Source organism: Struthio camelus, chromosome 8 (genome assembly GCF_040807025.1).
Source record: "Struthio camelus isolate bStrCam1 chromosome 8, bStrCam1.hap1, whole genome shotgun sequence".
Classification (NCBI taxonomy): domain Eukaryota; kingdom Metazoa; phylum Chordata; class Aves; order Struthioniformes; family Struthionidae; genus Struthio; species Struthio camelus.
In genome coordinates this window covers 7,191,313-7,206,301 of record NC_090949.1, presented here as the reverse complement: position 1 = coordinate 7,206,301, position 14,989 = coordinate 7,191,313, and the positions used below count along the sequence as shown (strand labels likewise).

Genomic DNA, 14,989 nt, shown 5'->3' with positions numbered 1-14,989 from the left:
TCTCTGGTTGCAAGGGATTTCCTGTAGCTTGTGCAGGAGTTAGTGGAAGTTTCTTTGAAGAGGGTTCAACAGCCTGTTCCCAGAAATCATCACACATTTTAATTACTCCCTTCACATATTCAAGCATTTTACATCCAAGTCAACCTTCCAGGCAAATATCTTTTAATAACCTTTTAGTTAAGCCTAGTAGTTTTCATTTCACCAACCATTTAATTTTCCCATTAAATGAGCCTTTGTTCAAAACACTTTCAACATTATGCTCTTACAGGTATGAATTCCACCAACTGCTAACCCCAAAGAACAGAATAACTAGATGTCCCCAATTAGTGCAACTGTCTAATCAGAACAGTCACACAACAAAGATGTGCATACTGATGCAATTTAATTGACTACTAAAACCCCTTACAGCAAGGGCACTGAATACCTGAGGTAGAAAGGAAGTGGGCCGCTGCACAGGCTACACTGCAGCTGACGACTTCAGAATGCGTTTAGAGGATGAGGGGGGAAACTAAGTGCACGGGAGCTTTTGGGGTAGTTTTGTCACTGTGCTATTCACCCTCTCTCCAGGTCATTTCATATTCTGTTGAACAGCATGGCCCCCGCAGAACACCACTGCTGACTCCTCTCTCCAGATCATTTCTTTTTGGCTAGTAATTTTTCCATTTGAAGACCATCCCTCTTAGAGAGGCTAAGCATCCCTCAGTTAAGAGCCTTTGGTGAGGGACTCTGCCAAAAGCCTTTCGCAAATCTAAAATTGTACCGAGCGAGGTCAGTTTGGAGAATAGTCCCTCACAGTGATAACAAACGCACATGACACACAAGGTTCGGAGCCTCCCAGGTAGAGATGCCAGCATTACAACAGCACATCATTTCAGAGACAACATAACATTTCCCTAAGAACCAGCATACAGATCAGTTCCCTAATCCAGAGACTCCTTTGCAGAATGAAATTAAAATGATCCATTAGTGAGGCTGGGAGAGTTGGTCTCCCATCCATGACAAGCTAAACTACTGCTGAGGACAGTGGCTCAGCTTGGTTTGAGCCAAGGTCCTCACACCAAATACTACAGTGACCATGCCTGTAAAATGCTTGCTCCACTGTTGCACAGATGGAAGGTGCTGAGCAGACATCACCCCACAAACAGCAACACCATTAATCCAAGTTCTGAGACACGGTGCTTGGATTTCATCTCTGAATCCAGGGGAACGCTACAGTTATTTTTCACTCTATTAAATGTGCAAACACAATCAGTACTTTGCATTAAATAGCCTGGAACTAAACGTAAAGGTACATTACCTCAAAATTTAACTTTCAGTGTGCTGGAGAACTTCATGCTGAAAACGCACAACTCATTAGAAAGAAACTAGTGAAATTATGGTAGCTGGCAGCAGGAGGAAGCAAAGTTTTCTGACACAGAAAGGAAACCAAGGCCGTGACTTAAGGACAATCTGGTTGTTTCTAGCACAGTGATTAATTGTAGACTATTTTAAGTGTCATGATTAAGTTTCAAATGTAAAAACCCCACTGCTGTAACTGAGGCAACACAATACCTCTTCGGAAGCTACAGTCTTTGGGTATTTCGCAACAACTGCCCAAATCTGAAGAGCTAGTTTCTAAGGGATTTTTTCTTCACTAACCATTTCAGTCCAAACCAAAGCAAAGAGTCCAGCAGACGCTTTGGGTAGTACACAGACACCTGTGTACACGTCACAGAACACCTGAATCAAACACAGTTCTCCTACGAGACATTTCCTTATCGCTGAGGAAATCAAAACAACTTATTTAAATCAGAAAGATTCCTATGCAACGAGTAGCAAAAGGTGACTTAAATTTGGTCTTTTTCCTGCTCATTGTATTTTATGTTTTCAAATGTTTGCTACTGTGATACTCAGCCGGGCAGAGCTAGAGCACACAGTTCTATCAGAAACACAAATTTGTTCTAATCCCCCACCTCAACAACATGCACCATCATAACCAAAATAAAGTTCTCTCTCCATTTTTAACAGTCATTCAACTAATCACATGAAAGTGTGTGAGGGATCAGTACACCCTTAGATAAAAACATGTATGAAATACAGCTGATAACGGTTCAATGTATTATGGAACTTTTTTTTTTTTTAAATAACCAACGGGATACTTCCCCTCCAAATAAAAATACCTAATAAAAAGAAAAAACTCAACAGAATGCACAGACAGAATGTATATGTGGGCACCTCTGGACTGTTCTGTCTTAGTGAAGACCTGCAGCAACAGATCTCCAAACCCAGTGCTGAAGAACAATCTTGCTCCAGAGAGCAAGGCCAGTCTGTTCGGTAACCAAGACTGCAGGGAAAAGCTCCATGGCCCGCACATCCTTGCAGAAAACTCAACCTGATGCACCTCCAATTCAGCTAATAAACACAGAGGTAATGAAGTTATTTCTTCATAGAACACCGGCTTAAAGACAGTCAGCACATCTGTCAGTAGAAGTTGCAGAAATCCCTGTGATGTAACTTTCCCCACTGCTAGGAAGTGGGATCCAGACTGGCCATTGCACATGCGGTGGAGTGATTTCTTCAGCCCAGTTGGACAGGCCTCATTCAAGTAAGAAGCAACCAAGGCAACCACAATCACAATGAACAAAGTATTAAGATTTGTCCAATTTGTGCGTACGCTCATGCCTCCGTAGGGTACCAGATTCAGTGAAGCAGTGACCACAGTAAGCACAAGAATAGGGCTTCTCTCCAGTATGAATCCGGTGATGGCGCTGGAGCGATGCCAGCCGGGTGAACGTCCCTCCACACTCCTCACAATAGAAGGGGCGCTCCCCAGAGTGAGTCTGCTGGTGTCTTTTCAGCCTGAGCAGCTGGACGAATGCCATACCACATTCTTGACATTTGTAAGGCTTGTCTTGTCGGTGGATCACCTTGTGTTTGGAAAGCAGGTTAGGCTTATCGAAACCCTTGCCACACGTCGGACAGGCATAAGGTTTATAATCTTCTTCCTCAGACTTTTGGTTTTCTGCACAAGGCTGATCAGTGTACTCAACACTGTGCTGGTTACGGTGCACTATCGACCACGGGTTCCTGGCCATGCCATTTCCTAAGATCACCATGGAACGCTCTATCTTGTGTACGTTGCGTAGGTGCCTCCAGACATCAGCCGTGCGGATGAAACCCTTGTCACATTCTGGACACTTGTGTGGCCTATCACTAGAATGGATGAGCTTGTGCATTCTCAAATTTGCAGCACGGAAGAACTCTTTGCCACAGACAGGACATCGGTATGAATTTTCCACAAGATGGATTTGCTTGTGTTCCTGCAGCTCACTCATATCCCGGAAAGAGGCACCACACTTCTTGCACCGATAAGGCAAAGGTTCCCCAGGGTTGGGCTCCAGCTCCTCCTCACCAAAAACATCAGTAAGAACAGTGTTTTCACCATCATCACACAACCTTCTCTGTGGTTTCTTGGAGCGCTTAGAGGAACTACGCGCTAAATCTTCGTCTTCACACTGCAAGTCAAAGTTGGTACTGGAGGTGACAAATATCCCAGCTGTAGTCTCACCTCGTTTCTGGTAGTAGGTCTCATAGGTCTCTTCATCGTCACACTGCAACTCTACAGGAAGCTCCTGTTTACCTGAAGGTCCGGAAGGGTTGCAACGAGGAGTGGATCTCTGCGAGTAATTCATGTCTGCCTCCTTCTGGAGGCTAGATTTGTGGCCCATCCGTTTATTGGTCTGTCTGGAATAACTGGAATGCTTCTCACCTGTGTCACACATGTTATTCTCAGAGTCCCAGTCCACCTTCACATCCATCTTCTGATGCATAGGCTATGTTTATCTGTGTATACCAAGATCTTCAGGTCTTTCATGGTAAGTACATCTCATGCTCAGATCTCTTCAGTCCTCTCTAGAAAGCAGCAAAAAAGTGTCATCAAGTGATTTTGTGATATTAACAGAAAATAAACATATATCATCACAGTAAAGACTGTGTTACGATTAAAAGAAATGGAACAGATTACTAGCTATGCAGTGGGAGAAATAGGATCATCATCTATCATATATGTAGACTATATACATTTAGCATATAGAATACACACAGAATATGCTTTAACAAAGTTAAATCCTCTATTATAATCCAGTCTTTGCTACAAATGTAACTTGTTAAACAATTTCCATTTAATTTCACCTGAAAGACTAGAAATCTTAAGAACTTTGGGGTCAAAGCACTTTAGGCTAAGTCCTACACTTATCTCCCTAGCTGCCTCACAGCAGCTCTTTTTCTCAATGATCCACTTCTAATCTTTGTTTTTACCTTGCTAAATATAAACTAAGAGTAGCAGTCACAAGGCATTGTCTTGCAGGAGCTTAGTTAGGTAATGCAAGGAGACCCAGCAACTGTCTTAACCAAACGGCCAAACCCAGAGCAATCAAAGGCTCTGTACGGAAGGAGGGGTCTGATTCTCATGCGTGGCTCACTAGGAACAGGAGCACCATGAATGCCTTGAGCCTCTTGTCCCAACTGGCATTATTGTAAAGTTCACAGGGATCTTTCAGGTTCTTGTGCAACCATCAGCTAGCACCATAAAGTAAAGAGAGATGTGCTGGAGCCATATGCAAGTAGAAACATAAAAGAGCTGCCTAGGAAGCACACTAATCAATCTTCCAGGCTTCAAAGCACAGCTAATAGTCCGCCGTGGCTGACCCACTAGAATAGCTTCAAATTCTCTGGGCAAATTCCCTTTGCAAACTGGCTTTGCTAGCAGAAAATATGAGCAATGGTAATTGTTCAGGAACACCTCTCTGAGTCACAAACTTTCTGTGAGAATCATGCTTTCATTTATGCCATACCAAACAGTGGATTTGCAAGAGGTTTCTGAGATTTGTCCCAGCAGCCTCTGTTGACAGCAGTTCCACATGGAGCTTTCAGTCACCCAGTTTTAAACCTGAATTCGGCTTGAAGCACTAGTCTAACCTTAGAAAGTGTATTTTATCCATGCTGCATGGTTAACTCTGCTTCTGACCTCCACTGTCTCCTTCACACCCACTTTTTTATATTTTGTTTACTCTCACTCTTTCTCCATTTCCTCTTGGTTGCTTTTATCTGGGTTAAGACTTCTCTGAACACAAGCATATATATATGTATGCAAGTATGTGTGTAAATATGTAGGTATGCTTGTATTTCTGCATTTACATGTGTATGTAAATACAAAGATTGCCTATTTATTTTCAGTAGGTTCAACTCGCAATAAGGGCATTATAGCAATGGGCTTTAAGTGAAAGGTCTTATTCACATCTCAGAAAGGCCAGCTTCATTCAAGATACAAACTGAGCTTTCTTCTACTGCGATACTGAAAACAAGTCTGAATTAATTTTCTTCATTAGTCACTGTCTGGAAAACAATGGGTCAAGTCATCCATCAGCATCAACTATTCCCATTAATTTAATAGCACCTGCAGGAAAATAGGAACTATTTTTCCCCTCCAGGAGAATGCCTCCAGCTTCCTAGTAAAGTAGAGGGTTGGTTTGCTATTGCTGTTGCTGAAGACAAACTTTTCAGGGAAGGCTTGGCTTAATAAAACTCCCTGAGGAAGGCCATCCTTAGCAGCCCAACGCAAGAGGACTTGTAAGCGGGAAAATATTTAAATGATGATGTAAGCTTAAAGAAACCGCGATTTTTCAGGTGAAGATAGATGGGTAAGGCAAGCCCCCCCCTCCCCCGGCCCAGGAGCCCGCCCGCTCCGCGGCCCCCCGCACGCCATCTCACCCGTCCCGCCGCGGAGCCAGTCGCCCCGCGGGGAGGCTGCCGAAGCGCCGGGGTAGCCGCCGCCGCCGCCGCTCGGGCTGGGGCTGGGGCTGGGACTGGGGCTGGGGCTGGGACTGGGCCGCCCCTTGCGCCGGCGCGGCGCAGCCGCAGCGCGCCGAGGCCGCCGGCAGCCGGGCGGGGGCGGCGCCGGCGCCGCTCTGCCCGCCGCCCTCTGCGGTGCCCGGCCCCGCGCTGCACCGGTCCCTCTCGGCGTGCTGCAAACCGGCCCTGGGTAGCCAGCCTGGAGAGAGGAGGAGGGACCCGAGCGACGCAGCACAGCGGGGCCGACAGCTGCACGGAAACGTCCGGATGCACTGAGCTCTTGCTTAAAATGCGCTGCTGCCCTCCCCAGTCACGCTCCCACTGCAAGGCTGGTCCAAAGACCTCTGTCCTCTAGGGGCTAGAAGCCTTCCGCTAAACCCCAGATTTTTTCCCCCAATGGCAATAAGTTCTTCTTCCCATGGAAATTTAGGCAGCCCTTGGATTCCTTTTCAAGCTGTGCTTGGTCAAAAGACATAGGCTCGGCTCATGTCAGGCTGTCTTTCCCACTCCCCTGACCTCACTGCTTCACTTCCAGCTTGAATTATATTTTCTTCAACTTGAGTGTCCACAACTGCACTCAGTATTTTTGGTGCAGTCTCCTCAGGGCCTTTGCCTGATACATTCTGGGATCCCACTGGCCTTTTTCAAAGCCACAGCACAACAGCAGTCCATCGGCATCCTCAGGCTCCTTTCCTCCATCATCTACAGCTGATAAGCCATCTGCTTGGGGCACAAATTTCTATCTTTTCTATACCACTGTTTCTGGAGGACTTCTCACTCTCCTCCTTCTTCTATAGTTCTCCAGCCCTCCCTTCTGTTCACACTCCATTTCGGCACATTTAATTCCCACATACCCATTTTTACATTAGCATCATTAATGTAATCATTCAGCAGGACGGGTCCAAAGTCCAGTCCTCTGGAAACGCTGTCAGGAGCCTCCCAACAGCTTCCGTTCCACAACAGTTAGTGCATTTGTCACCTAGTCCTTACACTGAGCAATTTTGTACTTGCTGCAGTTGTAACTACTCTCTGGGATTACTGTATAACTTGAAGAGCAGAGATTGCTCCCACTTTTAACACCAATTTATTTTGCACATTGGACAGCTATGTTGTTGCTGTATTTTGCTAACAAAATTCTCAAGGGTTTTGAAAGAGAGCATCTATCAGTAACAGCAAATCCAGAACTGAAATTAAAAATGAACAGAAGAGTGTACACTATATAGCATTTAAATAGGGTACATGAAAAGGGTCAAAGTCTGCTTTTATGTGATCTCACAGATCTTTCTAAAAAGAAAGATGAAACCAGAAACTACTCTTTCTAGGAGATGAGAGCCGGGAAAAGAAACAGAACTACTCCTTGACCCTAACTGAAAAGCAAATTACTTTTGAAAGCACAGTAAGTGGCACCTGAGTTTCTTCAGATGAGCTAGTTAAAAAATAAACTGGTAATATCTCTTTAAAGATGAGCCTGGAATCCAATGAGAAATCCACATCCATGTTGCTTAGTATGATGAATCTTGCAGAGAAAGAACTATAATTCCAACTCTCACAAACTAGAAAAAACTCAGATTTTCATCATTTTTATTATCATTTTTTTCCTGAATTTAAAATTCTTAGAGATCTCTTACAGTAATGCAGCAGATGGCCAGGGTTTGGCTTTCTTTCACCTTGACCCAAGACACACAGAACCACATACTCCTTCCACATACATTACTGGAAGACAAGCCCACGACTGTCTCCTCACTCATCCATATTCACAGGGAAAACTCTAGTAATATGTAAGCACATGAGGGACCAATACCTCCTCAGGCGAGCACATTTGCATGGGGTGCATATGATAAATAGCCATTTAAAAAAAAAATCCAAATCATGGATCATTACAACTAATACAGTAAAACAAGACAGCATGTATGGAGGGAAGGGATGGATGAATTGTTCTGACCACGTGTGCTGGGCAGCCTAGCAGGACTGTTCTGCAAAACCAGCATCTGAGGGGGGTGATATTCTAGACAGTAATATCATAACTTAGAGCTCTTGTGCACACTGATCTCTACTTCAACATTAGTCTTACATGCTTAGATGCCCCAGATGAGTCCAACTAGTCCTGATAAAGCCCAACAACAACTTGGGCATCTCTTGACTTCAACCTGATACAATGACAGTGGAAGCATCTCCTCTTGCAGCTGCCAAGGAATGGTGTACCGCCAGCAAACACTGGTCTTTCCTGTAGGGATCAAAGAGTTCCTTAAGAATCATGTCTCCTAGCCAGAGTTATACTGGCTGTCCTTGCAGACAGGGACTGGGGACAGACCTTTTTGCACCTGTACTTATGAGTAGAATTTTTCAAAGCAGAGTGGACAAATTAGGTCAAAAGGAAACAACGTAGCCACCAGTGCACAGAGTTCTGGGAACTACGGAGTTTTCATTTTGTGTGTGCGCTCGTGTCTCCTCAAGGAACCTGACTCAGTGAAATCCTGAGCGCAGTAAGCACAGGAGTAGGGCTTCTCCCCAGTGTGGATCCGCTGATGGCGCTGGAGCGATGCCAGCCGGGTGAACGTCCCTCCACACTCCTCACAATAGAAGGGGCGCTCCCCAGAGTGAGTCTGCTGGTGTCTTTTCAGCCTGAGCAGTTGCACAAAGGACTTCCCACATTCGTGACATTCATAAGGCTTGTCTTGTCGGTGGATCACCTTGTGTTTGGAAAGCAGGTTAGGCTTATCGAAACCCTTGCCACATGTTGGACAGATGTATGGTTTATAGTCTTCCTCTCCAGGCATTTGGTCACCAGAACACTGCTGATAAACATCTCCGCCACCATTCTGGTTCCTGTGTGCGGCAGACCACAGGTTCCTAGCCATGCCATTTCCTAAAATTTTTGAACGCTCTATCTTGTGTACGTTGCGTAGGTGCCTCCAGACGTCAGCCGTGCGGATGAAACCCTTGTCACATTCTGGACATTTGTATGGCCTGTCACTGGAATGAATGAGCATGTGCATTCTCAAGTTTGCAGCACGGAAGAACTCTTTGCCACAGATAGGGCACTGATATGAGTTTTCCACAAAGTGCATTTGCTTGTGTTCTTGCAACTCACTCACATCCTGGAAAGAGGCATCACACTTCTTGCTCCTGTAAGTCAAAGTACTTCCAGAGATGGGCTCCAAGTCCTCCTCCTCCTCAAAAGGATCAATAAGAATGATGCTTTCATCATCATCACTTATCCCTCCTTGAGGTTCCTCAGAGCGATCAGAGGAACAGCGCTCTAAATCTTCGTCTTCACACTGCAAGTCAAAGTTGGTGCTGGAAGTGACAAAAACTCCAGGGGTGGTCGAGTTACGTTTCTGGTAGTAAGTTTCAAAAGTCTCCTCTTCTTCACACTGCAGTTCTACAACAATTTCTTGTCGGACTGAAGGCCCAGCAGGGATGCACTCAGGACTAGAAGGTGGCGAGTAATCTTCCTCCACCTCCAGCTGGAGGCTGGCTTTGCGGCCCACCCTCTCAGAGGTTTGCCTGAAATCACCTGAGTGTTCCTCACCTGTGTGACAAGCCTCATGAACAGAAGCCAAGTCCACCTCCATCCTACGGTGTCATATACTGCTTACTTGTTAGTAATTGTGGAGACAGGCAGTACAAATTCCTGTGACCTTTCATGGTTAGCTTCTTTCATCACAGCTTCCTTAGAAAAGAAACAAGAATTTCATTAACTGCCAGGCAAAGACAGCATTTAAGATGTTACTTTAACTTAAGTAGTTAAGAGTTAACTTAAAAGACTAAAGTAGTAATACCTAATGCAAAACACTCCACATGGTAACTCATGGGTTAGATCGAGGATCTAGGCCAACTCTATTCAGTATACTGTGTTTTCTGTTGTTGGTTTGGATGAGACAGAAAAGGGTTTCCGTGTCAGGGGAGTAAGATCAGCATGCAACACTTAGCCCCACAAGTTATCAATACATTCCTATGGTCTACTAGCATGGTCCCAAAACTAGCCTCTTGCTCTCAGTAATGAGAAGTGGGCTACTCTACTAACATTTTCCTTTTAACCCTAAAATAAAAGAAGATAAAAAATACAATTCAGAGGTCTTATCTCACACACATTGGTCTTCCAGACTCATATACTTGGCTCTATCATGTTCTCCATATTATTAATTCTTCCTCCTAACACTAAGACAGCTTCCCTTTAGCGCACAGAGCTCTGCTGCAAGACTAACAATAGCAATTTGCTCTTAAGAGGTACTGAATTTTGCAAGAACAACATCAAGGTATCCAAAACCAGGTACTCTCCTACCAAGGCCAATTACATTAACACATGCTTCATGCTACGGCCACAGTAAGGGAGAGAGACCAGCCAACCCTCCGGCAACACGCAGCTGAGAGTGCGACGCAAGAGGGTTCAGGCTCTCATGCTGTCCTCTCTTCAGTCACTGGGAGCAAGAAACCTCTATCTCTAGCTAGCTCTAGCCTGATGTCGTAACACGCTCGCCTGTGAAGCTCTCCAGGAACCTCCATGTCTCTGGACCCCAGTCAACAGGCACCCCCAAAACAAGGCATTCAAGAGAGGAACGTGTTGAGAAAACAAGTCCTAACCACAGCCAAAGCCTGATGCAGTCACAAGATCTAGAGACAAGCCAAAAAGGACATGGGACAATTGACCAGGGGAAAGTAGACGAGGACTGCAAAAGGCACGTTAGTCAAGTAAAGGCCATTCCAGCATGTTCCCAAACTTACATTTTCCTTTGCAGATATTGATCTGGATGGTCAGCAGCTATGTGAAATCCTCAGCTGATTTTGCCATCTCCCCAGTCCAGCTCTGCCCACCCCATCGAAGCGCTGGATGCAAGAGCATAACAGAGTCGGCAGAGCAACCAGCCCAGCTCCCGGACCCCTAGGGCGCCAGGCCACCCGCACCCTACGGCTTCCCACGGCCACAGGCTGCACTTTCAGCAGGACGTTTCCATCACCCACGTGTCCCGCAAATCCGAGGCATATTTAGTTCTGAAAAGCCATACAAAACGCATGCGCAAAGAGAGCTAAATGAGAAACCTGTGCCGACTGCACAGTTATCACAATGCTCTTGACTCACACTTATTTATTTCCATTGCAACCACCGGATGAACTGGCTGATTCAAATAACCACTTGACCAGCCAGCCAAAAACCCATTCAGCCTACAGGATTTCCCCGCAGCGCCCAACTAAGTGCAAGCGGGACATTTATAACGGTGTCCCAAGGAAACATCCACTCTTTGCAAGGATTTTTTTTTGTTTTTTTTCCAAACGCTCAGCCGCACTCACAGCACACGCGATGAAGCCGGAGGCGCAGACCTCACTTGACACCAGGCGTCCCTCCAGCCGCACCGGGACCAGGGTTTCCGCGCCCTCTCCCGGGGCTGCTGCCCGCACCCGCCTCTCCTCGCCGCGGGCGGCCGCTGGCCCTGGCGGGGCCGCAGCCCCTCACCGGCCGGGCCGGCTCTCAGAGCGCTCCGCAGCCGGCGGCAGCCATGTTGTGCCGGGACCACCTGCAGGAAGGAGGAAAACAAACCTCGCCGCCGGCGGCCCCGCCCCGCCCGCTGCCAACCGCCAACCGCCAACCGCCGGCCGCGGCGCCGCGCGACCGACAGCGCCCGCCACCAACCGCCGCTGGCGGCGCCCGGGCACCCCGCACCCGGGTGACTGGCGCGGCCGGAGACCGCCCCTAGCGCCCCCGCGTGCCTCACTCACACGGCCGGGGACCGGCCCCTGTCACACCTCCTCTGTGACTGACACAGCCAGGGACCGGCCCCTGTCACACCTCCTCTGTGACTAACGCAGCCAGGGACCAGCCCCCCTGTCACACCCCCTCTGTGACTGACACAGCCAGGGACCGGCCCCTGTCACACCTCCTCTGTGACTGACACGGCCAGGGACCGGCCCCCTCACCCCCCGGCCCTGTGACCGGCACACCCAGAGACCGGCCTCCGCTACACCCCCTCTGTGACTGACGCAGCCAGAGACCGACCCCTGTCACACCCCCTCTGTGACTGACACAGCCAGGGACCAGCCCCCCCGGTCACACCCCCTCTGTGACTGACACAGCCAGGGACCAGCCCCTGTCACACCCCCTCTGTGACTGACACAGCCAGGGACCAGCCCCCCCGGTCACACCCCCTCTGTGACTGACACAGCCAGGGACCAGCCCCTGTCACACCCCCTCTGTGACTGACAGCCAGAGACCAGCCCCTGTCACACCTCCTGTGACTGACACAGCCAGGGACCAGCCCCTGTCACACCTCCTGTGACTGACACAGCCAGGGACCAGCCCCCATGTCACCCCCAGTGGGATGGGGGCACCTGGAGACTAGTTGCAATCATGCACCCTCGTGTGACTGACACAGCCAGAGAGACCAGTACCCGTCACACACCTAATGGGAGTGACACAGCCAGAGACTGGCCCTATCACATCCCCAGAGTGACAGACACAGCCAGGGACCAGCCCTTCTCACACCCTTAGTGTGATTGACACAGCCAGAAACCTGCCCCATCACTCCCCTCTTTTTGACTGACATAGCCAGACACCAGCCCCTGTCACATCCCCATCGTAAATGACACATCTAGAGATCAGCCTTGTCACACCCCCAATGTGACTGACACAGCCAGGGACTGCCCTGTCACACCCCCCAGTGTGACTGACATGGCTAAAGACCAGCCCGCATCACACCTGCCCTGGGATGGACACCTGCAGACTCACCCTGCTCACACCCACCAGCGTGACTGACATAGTGAGAGCCTGGCCCTGTCACAGCCCCCTGCATGACTGACACACCTGGAGTTCGGCCTCTGTCACACACACCCTAGTGTGAGTGAAAAGCCAGAGACTGCTCTGTCACACCCCCTGTGTGACTGACACAGTCAGAGACCGGCCCCTGCTCCAACCCCCCAACGTGACTAACACACTCCAAAACTCACCCTGCCACACTCCCAAGGAGACTGACACAGCCAGGGACCATCCCCATCCCACCCGCAAAGGGACTGACACCCAGAGACCAGCCCTTGTCCCTCCCCCAGCAGGACTGGGACAGCCAGGGACCAACCCTTGCTACAGCCCTCCACTGTGACTGACATGCTGCTGACAACCTACCCCCAACATGACTGACAGTCCAAGGCCAGCCCTCATCCCACTCTCATACTGACTGACACACCTGAACACTGGCACCTTCCCACACCTCCAGCGCGACTGACACCCAGGGCAACCACCCCTTAATCCCCCTGTGTGCAGGCCTGGAGAACCTGAAGGCCAAAGACACCTGCACACCTACAACTCCCTCCGCTCACCGGTACACCCGACGGGGATGAGCCGCTTCCCGCAGCCCCACACGGCCGCTGTGGCCCATTGTCCCCCTCCTCCTGGCACAGCCAGCTCACGGCTGACCTGCCAGCGCAAGACCCAGACATCCAGAAACACAATGGGAGACCCACACGAGGAACAGGCTGTTCTGTAGGGCCCATAGCTGTGGGTAACACCCCCTCAGTAGCACCACAGTGCAGAAAAGCCCTTAAAATGAATAAAAATGTTTTCCCTAACCTCTATGTTGTGCTCAGGCCTAGCCGCTCGTTCCCACTGTGAAACACACACCCATCAGACGGGAAGGGTATTTGTCTGCTGGAGATCTTTTATAAACGTCTGACTTCGCTGTATACTCGGGCAAAGCTGCATCAACAAAAAGTCACTTAAATGCCTGCTAATTCCTTAGCTGCTGGGTGAAAAACATGCAGCATGCAAAGGGGGTTAGAGACAGTGAGGCGCTATGTGACACATCCCATTTCCCTGCACCTTGCTTCCATTTCACGCCAACTCCCAGCTTTTCAACAATTTTTTTTTCAGGAGTCTTACATTAATTTGGAATTCTAGGGACAATTTGTCTATAGTTCATGAACAAAAGTCGTTGCACTTGGAAGATGAGCTAACTATTAAACCCCTTTTTGTGGACATCTGTTCCACTAGTTTATCACTACAGTCTTCACCGCTTCATTGCTGTTAGACCCAGCAATGCAAAATTTTTCATGTAAAATTTGCACAGCTGTGCACTAACACACGTGTTTAACGACACGGGCAGCAGGGTATTTGAATGTGCCGTGGAGATCCAGTACCCGCGCTGAGCTGCGGTGAATAACCCCCTGGCTGCACTGAGCCTGGCTCCCCACAGAGCCCCACCACGGGCTGGCAATCGCAGCACCCACCTCCCTGGGCAGGGGGACGCAGACCAGCTTCGCTCCGTCCCCGCAAGCGCAGCAGAAACCACTCCGACCCTCGAGGCGATGTCCCCAAGCTGGGGTCCAGCAAGCCTGTTCAGCTCCTCTGCTCGTATGCTGTGATTTATTCACAGACCACCTGAACTGCCCACAGATAGCGGAGAAATGACGGCGAGAGTGTGAGCACATACTGTGTGTGCATATATGAGCAATCCCCTAAATATATGGGCTATATGGGAGAAGCCTCCAGATCCAGGACTCTCTGCCAAATTAAGGCAGGGGTATGCTGCCTGTGCTATGCAGATGAGCTGTCATATTGTCTCCCACACAAGAGCATCTCCCAAGGAACCTACACCTACTACAAATATCCTGGAACATATGGACATTTATAGGTCAACCTGGAAAAAGTGAGAATAATGATTGTCCAAAAAAAGCAGGAACCCAAATAATTTTCAAAAGCTATTTTGGAAAATGCAGACATGGAACTGGTTGTATTATACACACCTGAGAGCCATTAGAAAATGTCAGGTTGCCTCTAAAACACACTAGAAGAAAAAAGATGCCTACTGGTTACTTGTGCAGTAAGAGAATGCAGTAGGCAGATAAGATTCACTAATAAAATCAGTGCTGGAGTGACTTTGCAAACATACTCTAACCCTTCTGTTTTTATGGGGGCAAAGTCTGGGGTCTAATCCTAACAGCCAAAAATAGCATCAGGCCACAACTCTGACAGAAGATCTGCGTCTTCACTGCAGGAGCCGCCGTGATGTGTAATAGAGGAACTCCTCTGGTAACAATTCCAGAGCAAAACCAGAATGTTTGTTACCCTTCTCTAAACTGAGCTGGAAAAAAATAACTTCTGCTGCCAACTCCATGAAAACAACACATGTGTCTTGACAGCATAGCATCAGATGATTTAAAAATTAAGACCAAATGA

The 14,989-nt window shown here is 48.4% G+C and overlaps 1 protein-coding gene across 1 annotated transcript; it reads right to left on the bottom strand.

Annotated features, from left to right (window-relative positions):
- Positions 1–86: 86 nt before the first annotated feature.
- Positions 87–11,374, bottom strand: LOC104142730 (zinc finger protein 665). Its single transcript, XM_068952544.1, has 4 exons — positions 11,119–11,374; positions 8,242–9,502; positions 7,458–7,542; positions 87–3,812 (listed from the first exon to the last, which is right to left on the bottom strand). The coding sequence occupies exons 2-4, from the start codon at positions 9,402–9,404 to the stop codon at positions 2,628–2,630; spliced, it is 2,433 nt and encodes an 810-aa protein (XP_068808645.1). The 5' UTR covers positions 9,405–9,502; positions 11,119–11,374; the 3' UTR covers positions 87–2,627.
- Between the last annotated feature and the right edge of the window lie 3,615 nt (positions 11,375–14,989).

Bases quoted from the DNA above. Each gene is read 5' to 3' on its own strand.
- LOC104142730 (XM_068952544.1), bottom strand. From the start codon at position 9,404: ATGGAGGTGGACTTGGCTTCTGTTCATGAGGCTTGTCACACAGGTGAG. The intron at 7,543-8,241 runs GTTCCCAGAACT...CTTGTCTTCCAG, and splicing joins CACAAAATGAAAACTCCGTA to TAATGTATGTGGAAGGAGTA. The intron at 3,813-7,457 runs GTAAGAGATCTC...AGATAAACATAG, and splicing joins TGGCCATCTGCTGCATTACT to CCTATGCATCAGAAGATGGA.